At 35.5% G+C, this 23,245-nt stretch overlaps 1 protein-coding gene across 1 annotated transcript in view; it reads left to right on the top strand.

The window, feature by feature from the left end:
* Positions 1-19,070, top strand: part of HCRTR2 (hypocretin receptor 2) — a 31,934-nt gene extending 12,864 nt beyond the window's left edge. The window contains exons 2-8 of the mRNA XM_005518107.2: positions 1,142-1,320; positions 2,765-3,008; positions 9,920-10,035; positions 14,624-14,844; positions 16,225-16,346; positions 17,445-17,645; positions 18,877-19,070. Coding sequence (XP_005518164.1) covers positions 1,142-1,320; positions 2,765-3,008; positions 9,920-10,035; positions 14,624-14,844; positions 16,225-16,346; positions 17,445-17,645; positions 18,877-19,070 — 1,277 coding nt within the window. The remainder of the gene's footprint in view (positions 1-1,141; positions 1,321-2,764; positions 3,009-9,919; positions 10,036-14,623; positions 14,845-16,224; positions 16,347-17,444; positions 17,646-18,876) is intronic.
* The last annotated feature ends 4,175 nt before the right edge of the window (positions 19,071-23,245 follow it).

The following is a 23,245-nucleotide window of genomic DNA, read 5'->3' as shown; positions in this document are numbered from 1 at the left end:
GAGAGCAGCTTAACTCTGGCAGATTCCATTTTAGGTTTGGGCAACCTCTTGAGGACCTTTTAAGCTCAATTTTTTAACATTCTCTGATCTGTTTAATATATCTAAATTAAGCATTGTGCTATATCCTGGCGGATTAGGAGACTTTGAATCTTCATCTAGATGTGCGTGATGGATGAATAATTGTTTGCAGGGAAGACCCTTTGATGTACAGTGAATTGTATCCTTGTCTTACAAGAAGTATTGTGGTGTTTCTGGAAAATTTTGCGCATCAGTTTTTAAAGATCTTTGGGTGAACGAATTTAAAAATCTAAATAATTAAAAACCTTTTGATTGCTCCAGTCACTCAGGGTTTGACTTCCAAAATTATTTTAAAAATTACTTTTCTGCTGCTTTCTCAGACTTAATTATGGCATTTTTAATTTAGCAGCTTATGAATTCAATGTAATGATTTTAAAGATCAATTTGCCCCATTTCTAAAAGTCTCAGTTTGAAAAAGAGCAACATAAAATATACAAAACAAGCTTTAAAGGCATATCTTATAAGATGCCTGCTACATGCTGCTTTTGATCACCATCAAAAATGTAACATTTAATACAGTAGAAATTACTTTTATTAAATTAAAATCACAGTTACCCAGAAAATTGTTACAGATTCTCTGCAGATGCAATAGATTTGTTAAATCCAGCAAAATATTTTATAAAATTATATTTGTACAGTGTAAAAGATTCTGTGTTGTAGCAATTTGATTGAAGCATCATGCTATCATAAGAAAAGATAAAAACTTTTACAGGTATAGATGTATATTGCTGTAGAATAGAGCCAATGGCTTGAAAGAGAAATGAAGAAAGTTGTATGGATAGTTAGTGAAGATTAAGAGAGAAATAAGATGCTTTATATATTGGATTATTTCCCACATTGCAGTCTGTGGAAGGTCTGTTTGTGTATCAAGGATCTCTCTACAAGTATCTCTTGTTTCCACTCTAAAAGAAAACACATGGTTCTTGCACTGAACTGCGTATTCAGATATTCTGTGTTAAACAAAGGACACAAACATTTCCTTAATTCCATGAAGTCAAATGTTTTCTTCTTAAAGCATTCCCTAAGTCACTTCCATCTCACTAACTTGTCTTTCCAAATTCAGTTTGCCTTGCAGTGTGGAAGAATCATCACATGCGGACCGTTACCAACTATTTCATAGTGAATCTTTCTCTGGCTGACATTCTGGTCACAATTACTTGTCTTCCAGCAACTTTAGTTGTGGACATCACAGAAACGTGGTTCTTTGGGCAGACCCTCTGTAAAGTGATTCCCTACTTACAGGTATTATTTTTCTGTTTGTGTACACGTTACCCATGTTATGAAAACCAGAAATGACAATAGCATCTCCCTAATACTTCTAATCCAATGAATGTCTATACCTGATACTGAGTAGGTATCTCAGAGTACATGCTGAGGCCTAAAAGACTGTGGAATGTGATTATGCATAATAAAGAATGGTTTTGATCCATCTGATTGTTGGACTTTGGCAATACATTTTTGGGGACATTTTTCTGATGCTCTTTACTTTTTGTGATTTTTTTTAAATGATTCAGAAAGGATGTAAAGCAATAGAAATATCTGTAAATAGAAATAAAGTTATTAATATTTTGTCTGTGTGGTTCTGAACAGCTACACAAGTATCCAGGACAGAGAATCCAACTTCTGAAGGCAGTATGGGCTTTTTTTGTGTTTACTGGTTTTGTGTCAAAGTATCCAGGTTCACTGGGAGTTGATCAGATTGTCTGCCTTAAGCAACAATTGCTTCTACTCATTTACTTAACTAGTTTTGAAAATACTTGCATCAAAATGATTGACAAATGCCTTCCCTAAGAGTAGGTGTATGGATGAACTGACTGGGCAAACTAGAATGACAAGTGCTTGGCTTTGTAGTCATTAAAATTCAGAAGAATTAAGCAGTACTCAGAGTGTATGCAGATCATCAGCTCCCTGCCTGCAGCAGTTTATATTTGCAGAAGATACATCTGTGGCCAAAGAGCCACATTGTCAAAGGCAATGTTCTCCAGCAGCTATGAGCTCTACTTGATACAATCAAAATCACAACTTTGTTTTTCAAAACCTCCTTTCTAGTGAAAGAAAATCTGAAAGAAAATCTGAAGAGTAAGTGATCACCTAGCATACGAATTGAAAGAATAAAACTGAAGTGATAGGTTATTTCCTTTAGTGAATAAAAGGTAAAATGTCTTAATCTGCCTTAAGCTGATTGTTGTCAAGGACTTTTTCATGAGATCCTGAGTTTCACTGTTCTTGTAAAGTAAAAAGCAAAATAATGGCTCTAGTATGCTAATATAACATAGAAACCAACTAATTTTTCTATAAAGAAAAAAAGATTAAATTCACAGTCTAATGTTTTAAAAGCTTTTTGTTTTCAGATTAAGTTTTATAAATTTCCAGTTGATTAAATTTTCTTTTTCACAATTTGATTTTGCAACACTTACTCAGTTTAGTTAGCATCTTAATGTGTGAATTGTCCTGTAGATTCTAGTAGGAGTTCAGCAGATGAGGATATCTGTTGTAATTCTGTAAGAAATTATTTTAAAAGGAGTCTTTTTTCTGGGAGTCTATTTAACAATTGCAGATAAAGAACTAACTATGTTGAAAATAGAAATAATTTTTAAAACTCTGGGGGAAAAATGCGATAAATTATTTTTGAAACTCTGGGAAAAAGCCCTACATTTGTATTTACAGAATATTCCTTTTTCTTTAGACAGTTTCTGTCTCTGTGTCTGTCCTAACACTCAGCTGCATTGCTTTGGATCGATGGTATGCAATTTGTCACCCTTTGATGTTTAAAAGCACAGCCAAGCGAGCAAGGAACAGCATTATAATTATCTGGATTGTGTCCTGCATCATAATGATTCCTCAGGCTATTGTTATGGAGTGCAGCAGTGTGTTCCCAGGATTAGCCAATAAAACCACCTTGTTCACAGTGTGTGATGAGCACTGGGGAGGTGAGTCTGTCATTGACCATAAGAGCTGAGTTTGTACCGCTATAAAATAATCAAAATATCAGGAGATGTTAATATGAAGTCAAATTGTATAAACATAACACAAAATGTTCTTGATTATATATGCTTTCCTGGAACTATCACTTTTCAAATTCTGTGAAATCTCTGGGAATTTCTTTTGTGTTGTTGAGGCTTAAAGTACATTTTAAATGAAGTTTAAATGAATGAGGCTGACAAGTGTCATGACGATGTTAATGCTTCCCAGAGTTCAGAAATGTTCCCACCCTTCAGTGCTTATGCCTATATAATTCTGTGACTGATGGACATTGCAGGTTTACAAAGACTTCAGTATTTAGCTTTAAGAAGTAACTATGCAAGAACAGATTTTTCTGTTTATCAGGTATTTTGCTAATTGCTGGCATTTGACTAGTGCTTATGGGTATCTCCTGGGAGTTCAATGCAAATTACAGATAAATGTCATTGCAGAATTTACAGCAGTGTCATCAATATAGGGTAGTGAGTTAAACTAAAATTTGAAATTTGTCATGGACAAAATCATTCAAAAACTTTGGGGAAGAAATCAGTTACAAATTAGTCTATACAGTAAGTGTAATCCTGCCCTTCCAGATTAACTTTGAATCTAACATGTTCTGTGTGTGAATGAAGCTATAAGGATTGCCAGGGAGTAACTTCTATTTTGTCTTCGTTCACAGCAAGTGGTGTGAGCCACCCACCCGAATGGTTAGGGCTCGACTCTGGTGGGCCTTGGCAGACCTCCAGTGCTAACAGTGCATGAGTTACATGCTGTGACTCTGACACTGGATATAATGGCCCTCAGTAATACCATTATTCACACACAGGAAAATAAAGCCAAGTTTGCCAAAACATGTAACTAAAAGGTGCCTGTTTAAAAGCCTTCAGTCCGGCTAAAACAGAATAAGATATTCTCCCAGATCTGTCTCTGTAGAAGAAGATTCCAGTCCTGTGAACAATTATGATAAAATACAACTGGATCACCTGTACTTAATTATCATGATAAATTATCTTAAACAGCCTGAACTGCTGAGGGCTCTTCCATGTGCTGTTCTGGAAGTTCCTTCCCTGCTAACGGCTTTCACAGAGCCACCAGAGGATTAATGAGAAGACACTGGGAATCACATTCCCTGCTCTTTTTCTCCTTCAGTTAGTCCTCTGGGACAAGGCAAGGGAGTAGAGGTGGCCACTAGCTCACTGGTGCTCATTGTTGACAAAGGTGTGCTCTAAGTTTGTAGTAGAGAGGAAGCCTCTGTTAAGCTGTATTGTACTTAGTGTTTCATTGGAGAGGACACATCTGCTCTTTACTTCTAGTGTTCTCTCTTCATCTGTGAAAAATTTTGTATCCCCTTCTGCTGCAGGATACTGCAGCAGTTATGTGACAATCTTCTTTCACAACATTCATTTCAAGTACTATTTTTGTCCACTCATTTTGGTGCAGAACCAATTATTCATGCCTTCATCACTTCAGGGTTAACTCTGCAGCAAAGATTCTTTTCATCTCAGCCTAGGAAATGATGTGGTTAATTAATTAGGAAGTCAAGAGAGCATTTCATCAGGGAATGTAATCTCAGAATTTCCAGCTCTGTATTGGCCACTTTTTAATTCCCAATAGGAAAGTGTTGCTTTTGAACTACAGAGTCTGTGGTAGGCTTAGAAATATTTTAAAGAGTGCCTCTTGTTCAGTTGTGCTGAAGTAGTTTCAGCCTGAGGTGAAGCACCCACTATACAAAAAAAGAACAAGACACAACCAACAAGAAACAACCAACCCAAACTCCTGTGTGCTTGCAAGACTCTACTCCTATGGAGTATATTTGTCTAAATTTAAATCTACTGGTCTTCAGGTTATGATGTGAGTCTTCACTTGGATGTTTAGAGAGATAAAAGGGATTGTAATAAAGGCAGATACTTGTGTATAGAATAAATTTCTTTGTGTCTGACTTCAGAAAGGGTGTGCAAACACTCCAATTTTTCTTTAAATTTTTATTTATATTGAGTATGAAAATAATAATTTTATATTAACAAGTTTCCTGAAATGGGAAGCTTTTCACTCCAGGGAAAGATAACAATCCTATTTTTATCTTGCTGCCTTTTTAATGAATAATCCTTCTAATGGCAATGCACTATCATTGCTAGTTATTCTGCTGGTGCATTTTGGATATCCTTAAGAAAATCTCCATGTTCTAATAATAGCTAATCAGAGTAACTTGAAAGAAGAATCTTTTTATGCGTTAAATTACAAGCAGATTTCTCAAAATTGCTTAGTAAAACTAGAGTTAACCATATTTTACAATGAGGATAATATATATATATATATATATATATATATATACATCCCTTTCAGACTATAGAGTGTCATTAAAAAATAATTCCCATTCCTATTCTAATTTCTAATTTCCCATTAGAAAGTGTCTAAGGACTCTGAGTTAGGTCAAAGCATAGAATATGTGTTTTTTTCCTACAGAAAAATAGTGTTTGAAATCACAAAGGCCCCCAAAAAGAAGAACAAAAGAAAAGGGTAACAAGGCAGTGGTTTGAAAAGAGTGGTGAGCCTTAAAGCTGGAAGAAGAAATAAAAAGCTAACAATTTTAAAGAAAATAGTTACATTTTTGTTGGATTTTTTTTGCCTTTTTTGACTATGCAAATATAGAGGGTCAAAGAAAGAGCTAACTAGGAGGATGCTGAAGGAGAGGGAAATTCATGCTACTACAAATAACCTTTCTTTGTAAAGAGAAGGTGGAGATGTAGATGTTGCACACACTGAGGAGGCCCTGAGAAAATCCTACAGGAGAACCAATTTAGAGAAAGGGGTTGTATTTGGGTGTTTGTTGCTTTGTTTAGAACTGCATACAATTAATGCTGTCTAAAATTACAATACATCTGATAAAATCTTCGCAGAGAATCATGTACACCATATGTTCCGAGGATGTTAAACTGTGAATGTTAAAGACTGCCAGTGACTGCAAATGGAGCAATAGTTCAGCCTAAAGCAGGGCTCAGTTTCTTTATAATTGCTTCTGGCATTCCTGAATGTAAAATGCATTGCCAGTTCTAGGCTGAGGGTTTTTCATCTTGAGTACTGTCTAATAACAATATTTTATTTGGGAGTGCAGAAGGATCCAACATGTGACCTATGCGGGCTCACTTAAGGAGCCAGAGTTGGCCACAGTTCTATAATGGCCTGTAATTACCGTGCTGAATTTGATGATAAAGTGCCAAAATAAAAGAAATGTATATTAAAATGAGTTCACCATGTGTCCAAGTCAGCTAAGTACGTTGTCTTAGAGCTATTCAAGAAGAGAGTGTTAGCCAAAGTGCTTTAGCCAAGCAAGTGATAAAAAGAATATGGAGATAATCCTTTTCCAAAACTGCATGGTTGAATGGAAACAAAGGAAAGACTTTGTGTTCCATTTCCTCTTAGACTACTCATACAATAGTACAAAAACCACATTCTCTTAATTCTGGAAAACAAATAGCTGGAAATTGCAGTACTGCAAGAAGCTTTATACATCCTGTTTATCAAAAGGTTCAGAATTTAATGAAAAATTTGTGGAATATTTTAATGCAGGAGGAAGTCAGAATATTTCTAATACTAAAATTATGCTGGGTGTTATTGTAAGTTGATAACTCAAGCACAATATATTAGGTTTCAAAATGTAATTTTAGTATTAGCTAACCATAAGTACTCTGACATAGGGACTTAATTTGGAGGCAGTGCGTTATGTGGTTGATTTTTTTGTGCTATTGGCACCCACTTCCTAACATCCCTAATTATTAAGCTTCATTTTAAAAATGTACACTTTTATTTACATTGCTTCTCTATGTTGGTAACTCCAAAACCTCATGGGTATCTTCCTAAGATTAGGGAACCTGGTGACTCTGCTGATGTTCAACAAACTTGATAGTCCTGCTTTTCCTTATTCTTAAAGAAGCTGTCAGGAATACCAATTTTTTTAAGCACTATGGCTAAATGGACTATTTAATTTGCTAGACATATCAAAATGTTTTGAGTCTGTTTATTTCGGTTTGATTACACATGTATATGTATACATATATGTATATATATATTTACACAAATATAGCAAAATTTTGGCAAAAATCCAGTTTCAATCTACTGATTTCAGGCTGGGAATGGAAGACCAGGTAGAGAGGGAAGCTTTAAAAAATTTTAAAATGTGTTTAATAACCCCTGTAGTAGACAGATGAAAGCTTGTTCTAACGTACTGATCCTTTATCAGCTGGGGTAATTACAGTGTATGAATGAAGCTGAGTAGGAATGCTGATCTGAACCCAGTCCAACCCCTATGACCACCTGTTTGCTTTATGTTTTATTCTCTCTTTTCAAGAGAATAGTAGCCAGAGACATGAGCATCATTATTTTATTCTTAAAGAGATGGTTACTCCAGCTAAGAACAATCACCCCCTGTCCCGAAGTCCATTATGTGACCACGGAAGGCAAGGACACTTTTCTCCTCTTCTGCTTGGCTGTAAGAGTTTCAGCTGTCCCAGTCAGGCAGGACCACAGACTGATTGATGTTTGCATTTAAGGAGCCTGGAACTCACTTGATAAATGAATGGTATCCTTGGCCAGCCCTCCTCCTTCTTGCTGCTGTGATTGTCAAACAGCTTTAAAGCTTTTCTTTGGCTTGAGAAGCTAAACAGAGTCATGCTTCTTAGGGAAAAGTTCTGCAAAGGGCTTTGCCCTGGGTGGAGGAGGGACAGGTTTCCTTTGATGTTTAGCAGCTGGCACTTTCCAGGTGGCTAAACTTCAAAGGCAAGTGTTAGGATCTTCCTCCAACCTGGTCCTCAGTTCTTTGTAGATAGCTAGGCTCATTTAATGTTTTACTTTACTTGGAATGCTAAATTGGAAGTCATAAACTCCAGATGGCCTTTTAAATATGTACCGTGCTTCTACCTGAAAGGGGCCCGTCTGCCGGCAGAGCATTGATGGGGCAGGTGGCACCTCCTCCTGAGCAGAAAGAATGTACTTAAAATTCTGACCTCCTGTGATCCCAGCCAGTCACGTTACTCCAGTCTCTCCTTAATCTCCCCACCTGTGAAGCATGCATATCAGTACTTCCCTGGCTAGCAGGACTGCTGTGGGGCTGCATTTTCTGGAATGCAAAAGCAAGTTTGGGATTATCAATCAACATATAATCTCAGGTTAATGCCACTTATAAAAAACTGCCCCAAATGGTCTGGCTCCCCAAGGGATATTGACAATAGTTAGTAACTGCAGCTGCTAGTTAAGAGTTGGTAAACTGCTTTGCTACAGGATCTTAGAGCAAGTAAGATGTCAAATACTACTCATCTGAATTTTCTGAACCCTGATCCATCAAAACTATCAAATGTCTGTGGCAGCATCTCTATTACCTTTGCTGGGAAGGAAGATTGGCTGTATTTTTCTGTAGCAGGTTTCCATCTCCTTGATACTGAAGGTTTTCTGACTGACACTTCCAGGTGGCACTTTCAAGTCCAATGACAAGTGGGAGATTACTTGAGTCTGCATTTAAGAGTGAGCCTGGAATTTACATGATGGTATTCTCCTCCCTGCTGTGAGAGTTATGGAGCAAGTCTTTGTATATCTTTGTCTGAACAAGCTCTGAGATTCTCCTGGCATGCTTTTCTTTGATAGGGTCCACAGTCACAGTCACTTTAACAAACAGAAAATAATTTTGATGCACCAAAGGTTTGATCTTGTGCAACTCTTTTTTTTTTTTTTTAATATTTTTATTAAAACAACAATCAATACAGAATTTCTTGCAGACCTTATAATCCTGAAACATTTGGAAATTCTGGAAATTAACATAAACTTTCCTTCTTTATTCTATCCAAGGCTCAATGATTAGGATTACTTTGCAATTTAACTCTTCATGAGGTGCAGTTTCTCTTCTGCTATGTGTTGTTGCTCTCCAAAATGTTCATTCCATTCCTGAGGCCATCCATAGATGTTAAGTTCTAATTAATAGCAACAGTTGGTAATGGCAAACTACAATTAATGTTACAAAAGAAGACAAGTTTTCAGGCAGTGCACATTCTGGTATAAACTACTAATGGAGCTTAAGATGCAACATTCTTACACAATACACTCACAGCACTTTTAATGTTTTCTCTAAGCAAATAACATTCATAAATTGTCTTTTGAAAAGAGATATATGGGAAATTAGAACACAACAGTACCAAACTCATTAATGTTAAAGCTGAGTTAAAAAACATCCTGGAGATAGCCTAGGTTTAAAGCACTTGAATGTATTGATTCTATTTTTAAAATATAATAATTAATTACTGAGTCTTAGTAACATATTCTGCCACCAAACAGTGATTTATGAAATGTCTGTCTTTCCTCCCATCAGTGTCCTGTGTGCTGTAGTTTGCAGTTGCAGTGTTTATAGGTGCAGTTTACTCAGGGACTAGTAAACTAGTAGTAAATGTAGCATTTGCAGAATTTGCATAGTAAACTAGTAGCATTTGCAGAATTAAAACTGAAGACAGTTACACAACCTTTCAATATGACAAGGATGGGTTAGATTGGATGATTACTTACCTCTTTTTAGATAACAAAAATTTTCACTTTTAGATAACATTTCATTTTTAGATAACAAAATTAATCCATCACTATTTTAACAAAAAGTAAAATAGAAAGTAAAGAAATAATATGATAAGAAATCAGTAATGTGATATAGGAGATCCTTGAGATAAAAAGCATGTTTCTAATAGAATGTATCTAGAAGTGATTAAAAAAAAATCTTGACCATAATATTTGGTACATTTTCCTATTATGTTAAAAAATACATGCATATCTATATGAATAATTTTCCTAAGGTGATTTTGAAATATATGTATATTTAAATTCAACTTTCCTATTTGAATTCTCTTTCCAGCTGAGGTTTACCCCAAAATGTATCACACATGCTTTTTTCTGGTGACATACATGGCACCACTGTGTCTTATGGTGTTGGCGTATTTGCAAATATTCCGAAAGCTGTGGTGTCGCCAGGTAAGTCACTTAGCACTGGCTCTGTTTACTCGCTCTTGCAACTTTGTGCAGATTCCCATGTACAACCTCTTTCTTTATAAACTCCATGTTGTCGCTTAAGACTTTGATTTTTACATCCATTCTGGTGTACAGACACCTTGGGTAAGCATTGAGATGTATTGAAAAATTAAGGGAGTCAGAAAGTAAACTGCTTTCACGTTTTCTGTCTGTGAAGGGCTTTCTGTTAGAGAGAAGGAAAGCAAAAGGCAACAGAAAAATTGATTATACTTAGAAGAAAGATCTCCCTCACTGTATCTGAAATGATTACCAAAATACCTTAGGTGACCTTATTTATACTGCTAAAATCTCCTGTAGCAGTCAAAATTTAAGACTGGCTTTCTTATTTTGTTAGTTTTATTTTTATTTTTCTTACTCGGGTTGGTGGCAGGTCCAATCTGAACGAAATGAAAACTAGAAGCTCTAACTATCAGTACTGGGAGACTGGAATTGCCTGATGTGAATCTGGCTGTTACCAATAACATTTGATGTGATTTGATGACAAATAATTGACACCATTTCTAATGTGAACATCTGTTTCTTTCAAGCTTCAAATAAAAAATACAGGAAAGAAAACAAGAATACTAAACAAAACAAACTAAAAAACCCACCAAGACAAACAGACAAAGAACATTTGAATTTAAGTGTCAAAAAAGATGTAGTTTTTTTTCAGGAAACTTTAAAAATTATTTTGTGTGTGTGAACTGCAATTTGTCATGCACCAGTCTGTGGTGCTCCCTTCTGTCTCCTGCTTTGTCCAGGATTTATCTACAGCTGTAGTCCACCACCAGCTGCCCTGTAATTCTGTAAAGGACAATAAACTCATCCTGTAGAAGAAATAATGCAAGATATTCTCTCTCAAGTGCTTCTAACAATGGTTCATATTTCCATCAACATATGGGCATGAATCACTTTTCTCTCACCAGCTTGTTTGATACCATCCAATTTTGAGGCTGTCCTGGGCAAGGGCTAATACCGGCCCTATGAGAAACATTTTTCATGCAGTTCAAATTGATTCATCAAAGAAATTATAAATAGACTTTAGATTTCTAGATATACATATGATAAAATTAAAAATCAAGTCTTATGCTGACAGACTATATCTCTTGCAAGTAACTCATATACAGGAAGTACCAAATCCACTTTGAGGCTTTTATCTTCCATAAGTCATAACAGCAATTCTTGTTACTTTAATCAGATTAGGTTAAACCAGAACTGCTGTTTATCATGCTTGTTATGCTTTAAATTGCTAAATTTATCATGCTTTAAACTGTTATTTTTGCTTTTAATTTCTTAGGTTGATAAGATTAATTAACAAGATATCTTGGAGATAAAATTTAACCTTTACAGTTTGAGAACACTCTTCTCCAGAACAAAGGATTTCTTGCTTAGTCTTGTTATTCAGTTCAGTCTAAACATACTTTTAATATGCTCTTCCTTGCTGAATCTGTCCTGCATCATCCAATGACTTTATCACAATAATCCTTCTCAACCTTCTCTTCTATACCTTCCTTACAACCTGCCAACCCTCTCAAGCTCTAAATTAACTAAGTTAATGGAAAACAGTTGTTCTTAACCTACACGTAGTTGAAATTGCTGGTTCAGATGCAGAACAGAAGCTGAATGACTGGAAACCAACCTTTATTTTGGGGTTCCCCCTGCCTCCATTCCCCAGTTGTTTTAGCTGGTCTGTTTATTCTTCACAATATTTCTTCTCCCTATTCATCTTGCATGCTGACAAGGTTAGGATGATCCTTTATTTTTCAGTGGCTGGAAGAGAATTTCTACTACAGGCTTAGTGCTATCGGTGGTGCCAAATTACAGCTGTCTCTGCCTGGCCTAGATGATAGCATTATGTACAAGAGGCTGTGCTAAGTGAAATTAAAACCACTGCACATCTACTATCAACTCTGACTTGGCTGCAGCCATCAGGCACTTTTCTAAGTGCAGCAGGTGTGCTGTAATCAGTCATGCAGCACAAATGAATTCAGTGCTCTAAATGTATTCTTTGGTAACAGTTTAAAATAAAAATCATGCTGTTTACCAGAAATTCAGGTAAATGTGGTGATCTTATTGCAAGGTACAATGAGCCTTTCAGATGTTCATGATAGAAAAAAACACAACAAACAGTAGATGCTTTCTATGCCCTACATTTTTTCTAAAGGTTCTTTTTTAAAATGTAATGTGTTGTGCATGCAAATTTTCAGATGAAAAATAGAACATTGATTTACAAGTTATTGTTACCGTACTTTGTGTAATAGCTCTTAAAATTTCTGATTGTATAAATCAAGCAGATCTTTGAATTAACAATTCACCTTTATAAAGACAAGAAAAATAATTTTAAAAATACTAGAAATTTTGAGTCATTTATTTTAATGATTAGCAAGGAAATAGTGATTTAGAAGTCTATATTCTTGTGTGGATTTTAAGTAGATTAAAAACTGCTTCTGAACACACAGAACTGAATGCACTTATGATGAGAGTGTTGATACACGATTTCTAATATCAAGTTTCAAGTATGCTTCAATTTTCTGATGTCCAAGTGCATTGACACTAAAGTCCATTTGTATTAATAATTAGCAACTCCATAATTTTTTTTTTTTTGGTAGTTGAAATATACCCTTCCAATCTTTGAAAGCTGATACTACATTTGAGAGATTTTCTTTGGTTATAAACCCCTTGATAACTATCTGAGGAGATAGAGAAAAGGTGCATAAGAAAGTAACTCTAAATTTTAGTACTTGTTTATCCACCGCTAATAGGCTTTTCATAAAACATTGGGATTACACAAATGCTTCAAAATTATCTCTATGACTGATTCATTACCAAAAAGCAAATATATGCATTATGGTCCCATGTATACACTTATACATACTTAATCATAGAATCATAAAAACACTTATAATGAAAAAGGCCCTTAAGTTAATGGAATCCAACCACAGACCGAACACTGCCAAGTCCACCACTAAACCATGTCCCTGTGTGCCAGATCCACTTATCTTTAAAGTATCTCCAGGACTGTTGACTCAACCACTGGCCTGGGCAGCCTGGTCCAAGGCTTGACAACCCTTTCAGTGAAGAAATTTTTCCTTATATCCAATCTAAACCTTCCCTGGCTTAACTTGAGACCATTTCCTCTCATTCTATCACTTCTCTGCTACACCCCACAGCCAGGTAGGGAAACCCCTTGCAATAGGACAGATGTGCAATTGTAAAGCTGAGTTGTTTTAAATCCATGGATACACAAGAAAAAGCCAAATGTTATAACTTATCTCCAATTTTGCTTCATAGATTTCCTGGTCATTACATGGCAACTTTGCCAAAATATTCCAATAGTTGTAAATCATGTTTGGTGGTGCGCATAAATGCTGATCTAAGGGCTTGTCTGTGCAAGGAAGATATTCACACACAACGCCCTCCCCCTGCCAACAAATAACTAAACCAAAAAACAACCAAAAAACCTCAACATAGTAGTTTTTCTAGAACAATTCTGAATGTGCATGCTTTTTAGTTTACTTTTATCTTTCTTAAATAAATATAAAAAATTCATAATTTTCTGGTCAGTTTTTCTGGATAAGCCCCATTATAAAAAACTAAAAAAAGCTTACAATAGACAATGTGAACTTTCCAGATACTTTTGAACTTGAAATATTTCACAAGAATAGTCACCCTGCACACAATTGTGCTACACATCAATAAAACTGTATTTACAGCCAAAAGGTTTTCACACTGTATGACACTGAAAATATTATAAATGTAATTGTAATAAGAGTTCTCTGAGAAAGTCCTTGACATCTGCAGTCTTTCACATTTCGCTGCAGGCAGGAAGTAATTTAAAAGAACTGAAGCAAAATTGTTTAACTTGGCTTGTTTTATGTGAGGGCACAGAAAACAAAAAAACAATTCTTTTTTTAATAGCATCATCCTACATATGCTCATTGCAACATGGCTTTGACTAAACCAATTCTTTCTGTGTCTTGTCACCTTTCCATGATTTCCCTCAGTTTTAAAGACATTTGCAGAGATATCCACATTTCAGCTGCGATTATTTGTTTAGTTACTTCACTGTCATCCAGGTTGCATGTATGAAGTTTTATGGCACTTAAAGCCATGCAGGCTTTAAATCCTCATTTTCCAGTACTGGAAAACTGTTTGGTATCTTATATTAGCAGCATATTAATGGGGAAAACTACTCTGCTATACAACAAAACATTTAATGTAGACCTTTATAGCAATGTAATTGCAGCGATAGGGTTAATAATTTTAATAGTTTGAGGACACAAGCAAGGCAAGGTATGTGGGAAGTACAGAAATTTTGAGGGCATCAGTTGATATCTGTGAATAAAACACAATTTTTTATGCAGTCCCTCTAGTGTGTCTGAAATTTAGTTTACTGCAGCAACGTCAATTAATTTAATTTTAAAATCCTTTTTATCTGTGTGAGCTTACATTGTGTGTGTCAAGCTGTCTATTTTTCTTGTTATATCTGTGGAAAAAAATCAGTTTTTAAAATATTTTTTTTTCAAAATGCCCCTTATTTTGTCTGCCTTAGATCCCAGGAACTTCTTCTGTTGTTCAGAAGAAATGGAAGCCTCAGCAGCCCTCAGCACAGCCCCGTGGGCTGGGACAATCAACAAAGTCAAAGATTAGTGCTGTGGCAGCTGAAATAAAACAGATTCGTGCAAGAAGGAAAACAGCACGTATGCTGATGGTTGTCCTTCTGGTTTTTGCACTTTGCTATCTACCAATCAGCATCCTCAATGTCTTGAAAAGGTAAAGTTTATCCCAAAATAGAAACACTTGGTAAAGCTTTCTGTCTGTTACAAGATTCCTTTTATTCTGGCAGATACTTTTGATGGATAAGCTTACTTATTGCATGATAAAGAAGTGGAAAATAAGCATACAATCACAAGAAAATATTATCTATTATGTATTTTTTATATATATATATATAAAACCTATCCACAGTACTTAAACTAGAGGCCAGATTGTGGAAGTCTTATTAACAAGATCTTCCTCATGAAAATGATCGAACCTATCTCCTCATTAAACCTTGTCATTTACATGGGATTACAGCTTGTTTGCTGTAAATGCCCCCAGGGTAGTCACCTGAAGCAGCAGTTGAAGGTTAGCAGCAGAGTGGCTTGGCTTTGAGGACTGTGAAATGCTGAGTTCAAACCTAAGCTACTTATACAGAGTTTTGAGATCTTAGGCTAACCCTTCAGTTGGTCCTATGAAGCTTTATTTTAATTTTTCATCTTTTCCTCTCTGTGCATTTCATATGTGTCTACACTCTTGGTTTTTTTACAGTGCCTGACAGACTGAGGCTTTGGTAAACTTGCACCTCATGAGCCCTCTGGAATACCAATAAGTAATGGCACATAGCAGAAGGCAGAATATCCTAAAAATAACAAGCATGTTATTGGTGCTTTTTTAGTTGGGGTGTTATTGGAACATTTTAGTTTTTAAGAGATAGTTTCAAGGTTTAAGTACATCCCACTCAATTCTGGCTCTTCCCTGAGGCCTAATTTAAATACTTTTCATTTGCAAGTCCCTCTGTAGAAAATCTAGAGAGAGAACTATTTCCAAAAGATGGTTCAGGCCACCTACAACCTGAAACAGAGGAAATACACAGCCTGCCTCAACAACAGTAGCAGAGTAGGCCCAGAGTTATATTTTCATTTAAATGGCAGAAGTAATGTGTAAAGAGTCTGGGAAATGCAGATTTTACTGGAGGAAAAATGGTAGCTTCAGGTTTGCGGGCAGTTCAATGCCTTTTCAATTCAAGAGATATTTGGAGAGTGCTCTAAAGAGTGTATTGGAGAGTGGGCTTAGACCCAGGAAGCTCAGTGACATGAGTACATCAGAAGCAACTTTTCCAGTCTTTTCTTGGCTTATCTACACCAGATGACTTCAGTTACTCGGTAAAAAAGTCATGCATCTTCACCATAGTAAAGTCTCTGTTGTGCTAAGCCACCAAGACAGGAGGCTGAGGGTTGGGGAGAGGATTCTCTCAAGAGAGCACTGTTGAATCAGCCTTTCTGTGATGCTCCAGATAGGTCATCAGAGAGAACATTAGGCTAGAACGTGTAAAATCTTTTAAAATTAATTCTAATTTTGCCATCTTTCAGGTTTTCTTTTCTCTTTCTGTAGGGTTTTTGGGATGTTTAATCATGCTGATGACAGAGAAACTGTATATGCCTGGTTCACATTCTCACACTGGCTTGTATATGCAAACAGTGCAGCCAATCCTATTATTTATAACTTCCTCAGTGGTAAGTTACAGTTACCTAGAATTCAAGTTTAACGTATAATTTGAATGTAATGAGCCATAGCAAGAATTAATGACCGTTTAACTTCAGCTCAGCTCCTCCAGTGGGAGCTAGATCCTCTTCCTAGAAGAATCCCATTGCCTTCAGGCTGTTTACCAATGAGTAACCTAGAGTGTGCCAGGGCCTGAGTCCAAGTGCTAGAGTGTGGCTGTCCATGACATTTATGTGGTAGAGAAGTTCCTGGCATGACTTGGATCGGAAACAATTACATTCCTCTAAACACTCCCTGGATGCTCTCTGGCAGGCAGCACAGTCCGGGGGCTGTCCCCTACTGGCATGTTGTGTTCAAGTATTGGGATTTGGAGGCTGTGAGTCTTTAATAGTACTTGCATGACCAGACTGTGCCAAGTAGGGTCAACTTCAAAGAACCAGCCAAGATGCTGTTTACTTACTTATTATAGATTTGTCTTGGTTTGAATATGTGTCATTTGGCTTGGAGAGCAGAATCAGGATCTGAACTGGTTGTATTGCAGCTAAATACAGGGAGGCAAAACTCTATTGATCCTCTCATACATATACATATTGGCCCACTGTAGTGTTTTTGTGGTGTGTAGTGTGGGACTGATCTGAACAATTTCCTCTGAGCCCCAAAAGCATGGAACTGTCAAACATTGTGAAGCTTCTTTTAAAATCTATTAATGATAAAACACAAATTAGCCATGCTCTCTCATTTCACATATCAATTGAGGATTCAATCTGTCAAGCCTATATTTGCTCAATTAGTTTTTTGTTATATATGTAATTAATCAGCAGACTATCTTTGAGGTGGTTTAATTAATCATTTTAGTTTGTCCGTTCTGTCTACCAATAATAATTCAGTCTTCACATCATACCTTGCATGTCTGCTTAGAAAGGTTGTCTTTTTTCTGTCTTTCTCCAAGATGATTAAACTGTAATTTTCTACTTCTGCATTAGAAGAGCATCTGGGTGTTTTACATTAATTTTGCTCTAGATAACTCCTTTATATACCAATCTATAAAGTTTGATGAAATGTGGTTTATGGTACACTTTTTTCATGAGTGATTTTTGTGTGGTTGACAGGGAAATTTAGAGAAGAATTTAAAGCAGCATTTTCCTGTTGCATCCTTGGCATTCGCAGCCACCATGACGAACGGTTCACCAGAGGTCGTGCCAGTACAGAGAGTCGGAAATCCTTGACCACCCAGATCAGCAATTTTGATAACATTTCAAAACTTTCAGAACAGGTTGCATTGTCCAACGTAAACACAATTCCATCAAATGGTACTGCATCTATTACCCACTGTTAGTATACTGGTCCCTTTGCCTTTTGATCCCATAGAAGTAAATTCTAATTGTGCATCCATCAATATTGGGATCTAAGCACAAAGAGAGAAGGATGTTTAAAATTAAGAACTGACTGCAAGAAAAGAAAATTAAAATAAATATTTTATAGAATATGCCATAACTTTGATTATGTAATGGCAAGAGAAAATTTCTTCACATTTATTTCAGAAGTCATGTTGCAGATAGGGAGGGAGTAGAGAAGTCATACTTTATACAAGTATTTTCTTTGGATACCTACTTCTTTTAGCCTCATAAGTAAATAAAGAACAAGCACCTGAAAGTATGAAAATTATTTTCCCTATCATTGGACTGTGTTTATGAACAGCTGTATTCTACTCTGATCTAATTATCTGAAGTTCTGGTATATTTTATAACAAATATTTTGGACAAAATTGGGTGTAGAGATTGAAGTACCATAATGTCCTTTACTATTTCAAATTATCTGCTTAGCATGCATTCTGGTGTGACTTAGGTTGATCAAATAAGATATTAATATTAATTTATTTTCCAAAATTTTCTGTTCTTTTTCATGTTAGGTAGGCTATTGAATGTGCTCAGGAGCAGCTGGGAAGCCGATTTTTGTTCAATGTAGAAGGAATGGGGATTTTCACCTGAATTCAGTAGAATTTCCATTCCTTTATGTATGGCACAAGCAAAGTTACAAATACAAAACCCATATGACAGTGTGACTGTAAATTATGTTTTACCCTTTGTTTCTCATTTATCATCATTTTTTTCTCTCTATCCTCTGCTTATGGCAGGGGAGTTAGACTAGACTGTCTTTAAATGTCTCTTCAAACCCAAACTATCAATAATTCCATTACTGACTTGTAAACAGGAAGCTGTGGTGCCCTGCTGGTCAGAGAGGCATCTGGATAAGGACCCATGGGGCAATTTACTAAATAGTGCATATTAATAAGTAGTAGAACACATGAAAATGTTGAAAAGTAAAAAAAAAAAATCAAGATTTATGCATCAGAAATGCCCTTAGTCTTCAGTCAAGAAGCTTTCACTTAAAATTTTCAAATGCAATTTGAAACATTTTCTGGAAGACCATTTTATTGTTAGATTATCACCTGCAAAGTATTCAGAGAGAGATAATCAGAGAGTGAGTTAGCCAACTGATACAAGCAGTGAAACAATCTTAAAACCTTTTTTTTATCTACAGATATCCCAGCCATGCTCAGCCCATTGAAGTCAGCGGAACTGCATCTCCACATACCCGGGATGAACATGACTTCAAATATAGATGAAGCCATGAGGGTTTCTGCAGAAGACACTGTCAGAACAGAGAATGCAGAGTGGGATAAATTTGTCCCTAGCATAACTAAACTTACTTCGATGGAGTTACAGCAAGGGTGACTTTGGCTCAATACACTACAACTGCCAGAGGGTGTCATGCTTTTAGCTGTGGTACAGACTACAACTGGACAAAGGGATTCCTTCAAAATAACTGCCTATCCTCTTTCTTCTCAGTCTTACAGAAACCTACTTACCTCAGTATGAGCTAAAGAACATGTCTTTACAATTCTTTTTAAAGATTGGATTGTATCATACTTTGTAAATATTGTAGATATTTATTTTTATATATTTTAGATGCTGTGAAATGTTCTAAAATATATCATATAAAGAAATATAAGTATTTGAAAGAAGGCTCAAACATGATTTATTTATATCCTCTTTCTAGAAGTGATTGACTCATGTACAAGGAATGCTTACTTACGCACTAGTGATATCCTGGCATTACTTTGCACTTCTTTTTCTGCAAATCCACTTGTAGTAAGTTCTATGTTTATTATGGAACTTTCACTTCATACTGATTTGGGGAGAGTCCACATTACTTTTCTAAGTACAGACATGCTTCTAAGATGTGAATTCACAGTGCTGAAAGTCAGATGTTTTCATAAGGTTACACTTAAACAGCCTTTTCTTTTTTTTTTATTTCTTTCTCAGATTTGAGTGCCTAGAAAATAACCATTTAAATAAAACTTACGTGATGCTCAAAGGTGCTATAGGCTCAAATTTCCTACTCAGGCCAACAGGAATAACAAGTGTCAGCACCACTGAAGGTCAGGACATTTTAACTTTGGTAGCTCATTTTAGTCTGTAATGTTTAAGAGTTGCTCTAGAAGATCTCTTAAAATCTTTGACACAGGAAATATTAGTTGTCTTTCATTTTCATGACTTCTCTCTCAACTGCTATTTAATACTAAAGATACAATCAATTTACAAATCTACAAATCTATTTATGGGATAATCTCTCTGGCCTGGAGCTTCCTACTATGTATTGTGTTTTTCTCCTTAAAAGGATGAAGATGGTGCATCACTGGAGATTTTGTCTTCTAGAAGAATGTGGTCTATTGGTTAGAAAAAGGCTAATTATCAGAAACTGAGATACAATTTCCCTGTGGTACTATTTTTGTGTTTCAGTCCAGATTTTTCAAAAGAAAGGGTAAGATGAGAGGGAGGACTTTGTTTTTCATTAAAAAGAATTTGGCCTAGAAAGAAGACTGTGTCATATATTCAAATGTTTCTGTAAAGCCAATTGTTAATTGCCCAGGTGTTATTTGATTACCTTTTGTAAATATTTTTTCTAGGTTTTCCTTTGACCTAGTCATGCAATGTACTGTCTATCATGGCAACTATAGTTTTATGAAGTGCTCAATCACTTTATGCTTTAGGCTTCCCCAACAGCTGTTTTACTTGACATTGTTGCAATTCCTCCTAGTTTACACTGGTGTTAAGTGAGAGAAAGGGATTTGCATTCATTTGTATATTCAGGTTTTCTATTTAAAGAGAAAAAGGAGAATACTCTTTTTTTGATTAAAAAAGAATAAAGAAAAATATATAAATGGACAGAATGTTTAAGTATCAAATAAAATAATAGGAATTTCAATATTCCTATGTGTAAGCCTAATTTTTAAGTATAGCTATTATGTCAATGTTATTTCAAGAAATTATTTTGCTTTGTCTCTTCTAAGAAAATAAAACCCAAATAATTGTGGAAAGCACCGCAGGGTTTGATTTCATAGCTATCTCAATTCCTTTACCATGAGAAGGCTATTTTTGCTCTTCAACCATGGAAAATGCAGAATTGTTAAAGAGTGTTGAACAAGATATATCTTTTTTATATATGTAATTTGAAATGATTGAACAAACAGCTGCTGAATTAAAACATTACAGATATGGGAAAATGGAATTTAAAAAGTCCTCTAAATTTTTCTTTTGTTTAGCTATAACCAAAGAAATAGTCAAAAAATTAAAAGCTATTATAGTAACCCAGCTGCAAAATAGTTATCAGTAATCATTTATTTGAGACATAAAATATTTCAGCTCACAGTTGAAAAATATCTATTACATGCAGATTTGGCAAAGCTTTATTTTTATTTCAGAAAATGCATTTTTAGCTTTTCGTTGAAGAAAGAGAAAGAATGTAGACAGCTATGGTTATTTAAGAAAACTTGGACAGCGTAAGAGGGGAACGTATACTTTTCAAACATAGAGGGTCGTGGGTCACTGTGGAAGGCCAGCAAAACTTTTAGGCTTCATCTGGTGTGTTGTCCAGATCCCTGTGAGAACAGAGAGGAAAAGGGTACAGTACTCCTAACCTGGGCCAGCAAACAAAGAACTAAAATATCAGTGTCAGTCATGCTCATGGAAAATTTCTAATTAGCTCCTTTCTAAAGAGTGGGTGAAAAGCACCTGCTGACACGATTCGTATTCTTTTTGCTTCTACCTTAATGCCAGGGGGATAAATTGTGTTAGCTAAGTTAGTTCTGAGGCAAGAACATTACTGAAGGTCAATGGCAGTTTTTGGAGCCTGGAGGTGTTCTGTGCCATGTTAGAAAGGGAGGTTCTGGCCTTGAATTTGTCTTTGTAAGAGAAAGACAATTAATTTTAATTAATTTTGTCTTTGTAAGAGAAAGCATATCTTTTGTTCTCTTTTTTATCTTTTCTTATTTTCACCTAGGTCTTCAGAATTAAAATGTTCCAACATTTCTAGGAATTTCTTAACTTAGCAGTACTTTTTATGTGGAGAAGATAAATAAAATATGAGACATTCATTAGAAAATTATTCTGAGTTTTCTCTGGACAATTTCTATTGAGTAAACAGCATATCTTTCAGACTCAAATTTTACAATCAGATGTTATATCGGATTTGAAATTCTGAGAATAGATAGAGAGCGTTAACGAATTTTTGACAGAGACTATGCTTATCAAGCTAAATATTGGTGAAATATGGTTATCAAGATAAATATCTGGTTATTTTTATGAAAATATTTTTCATTCAAAAATAAATATTTTGATGAAAATATTCCTATGGTTTTATTTCTTTAGTTTTAAAAAAATCAAGAAATACCATTTTTAATTAAAATAATCACTGGGAGCAATAGCCAGCATTGGAGATAGAAATAGCTGGGAGAATAGAGGGTATAATGAATGTACATGTCTTATCCAGCATATAAATACTGAAAATTATCTGAAAGCTGAGCCTTAATTGCATTTTGTTACCTCTAGCTGCTTTGCTATTCTAATATTTCCACTACTGAAATGGAGAGAAATGGAGAAACAGAGTTTTCATGCCATTGTCTCTACTTGTCCACAGCAGCATTAAACATTTGGTTTAAATCACAGCATATTTGTTCCTGCAGATATAAGTTGTTGTGCCACCATCATTCTGGTGCTTTGTCTCTCAACACATTTCACATTCTGGTCTGTTTCTCCTTTACTGCTGTCACTGTAGTGATAAGCTTGTGCCTTGCAGTCACAATGAATGTAAGATAATATCTCCCTGTCTCCACCTCCAAAAACACAATGTTTTTCCTTTTCTTCTGGACTGCACAGAGAGAACCATCTCATTCTCTGATATTATCAAAATTGATATGTGTTATTAACCTGGAGAATGCTTTATAGGATGGAGAATACACTGAACATTAGTTTAACTCAGCCCTCACTCTATGACGTATCATATCCTACTGCTGCATAATGCAATGGTTTAAGGCAAAGGCAAATTTAGCTTTCCAACCTAGAATTTGTCTCACAGCTGAAATTATATTAATCTCTCAGGCTGTCCTTTCTACTTGACAATTAGGTTTTTCAGTGGCTATTGGATATATTGGGTGAAGTAATATTTATTGAACAATTTAAAAAGCCCACAAACAAATATTTAGTAACTTTCTTGTTAAGAGCTTACATAAATAATTCAGTTAATAAAAAAAAAAAAACTAAGCTAAAAATCTGCGTTAAAAAATATATGAGAAATTACATACAAAATTGATTTTTCCTCAGCTAAGAAAAATAACCGAAATCTGGACTTTGGGTTATGTTTTGCTTTGTCAGTAGGGACAGGATTTCAACCACTCTATCTGTCTCTCTGATAGCTAAGCTGGAAATTTTATGACATCTTTTTGTTTAGGCCTTTAAGGACCAACTACAGTTAAACATATTCTGTATGAGATAGGCCATCTGTGAAAAGAAGTAGCGTGGAGAAATCAGTAGGGATCTGTTGCATCCTCCTCCTTCCACTGCAAAAGCAA

Source organism: Pseudopodoces humilis, chromosome 3 (assembly GCF_049639895.1).
Source record: "Pseudopodoces humilis isolate 2021_Gansu_Grassland_sample_001 chromosome 3, ASM4963989v1, whole genome shotgun sequence".
In the NCBI taxonomy this organism is placed as follows: Eukaryota; Metazoa; Chordata; class Aves; order Passeriformes; family Paridae; genus Pseudopodoces; species Pseudopodoces humilis.
Note: the sequence above shows the minus strand (reverse complement) of the source record. Positions and strands in the feature narration are given on the sequence as shown.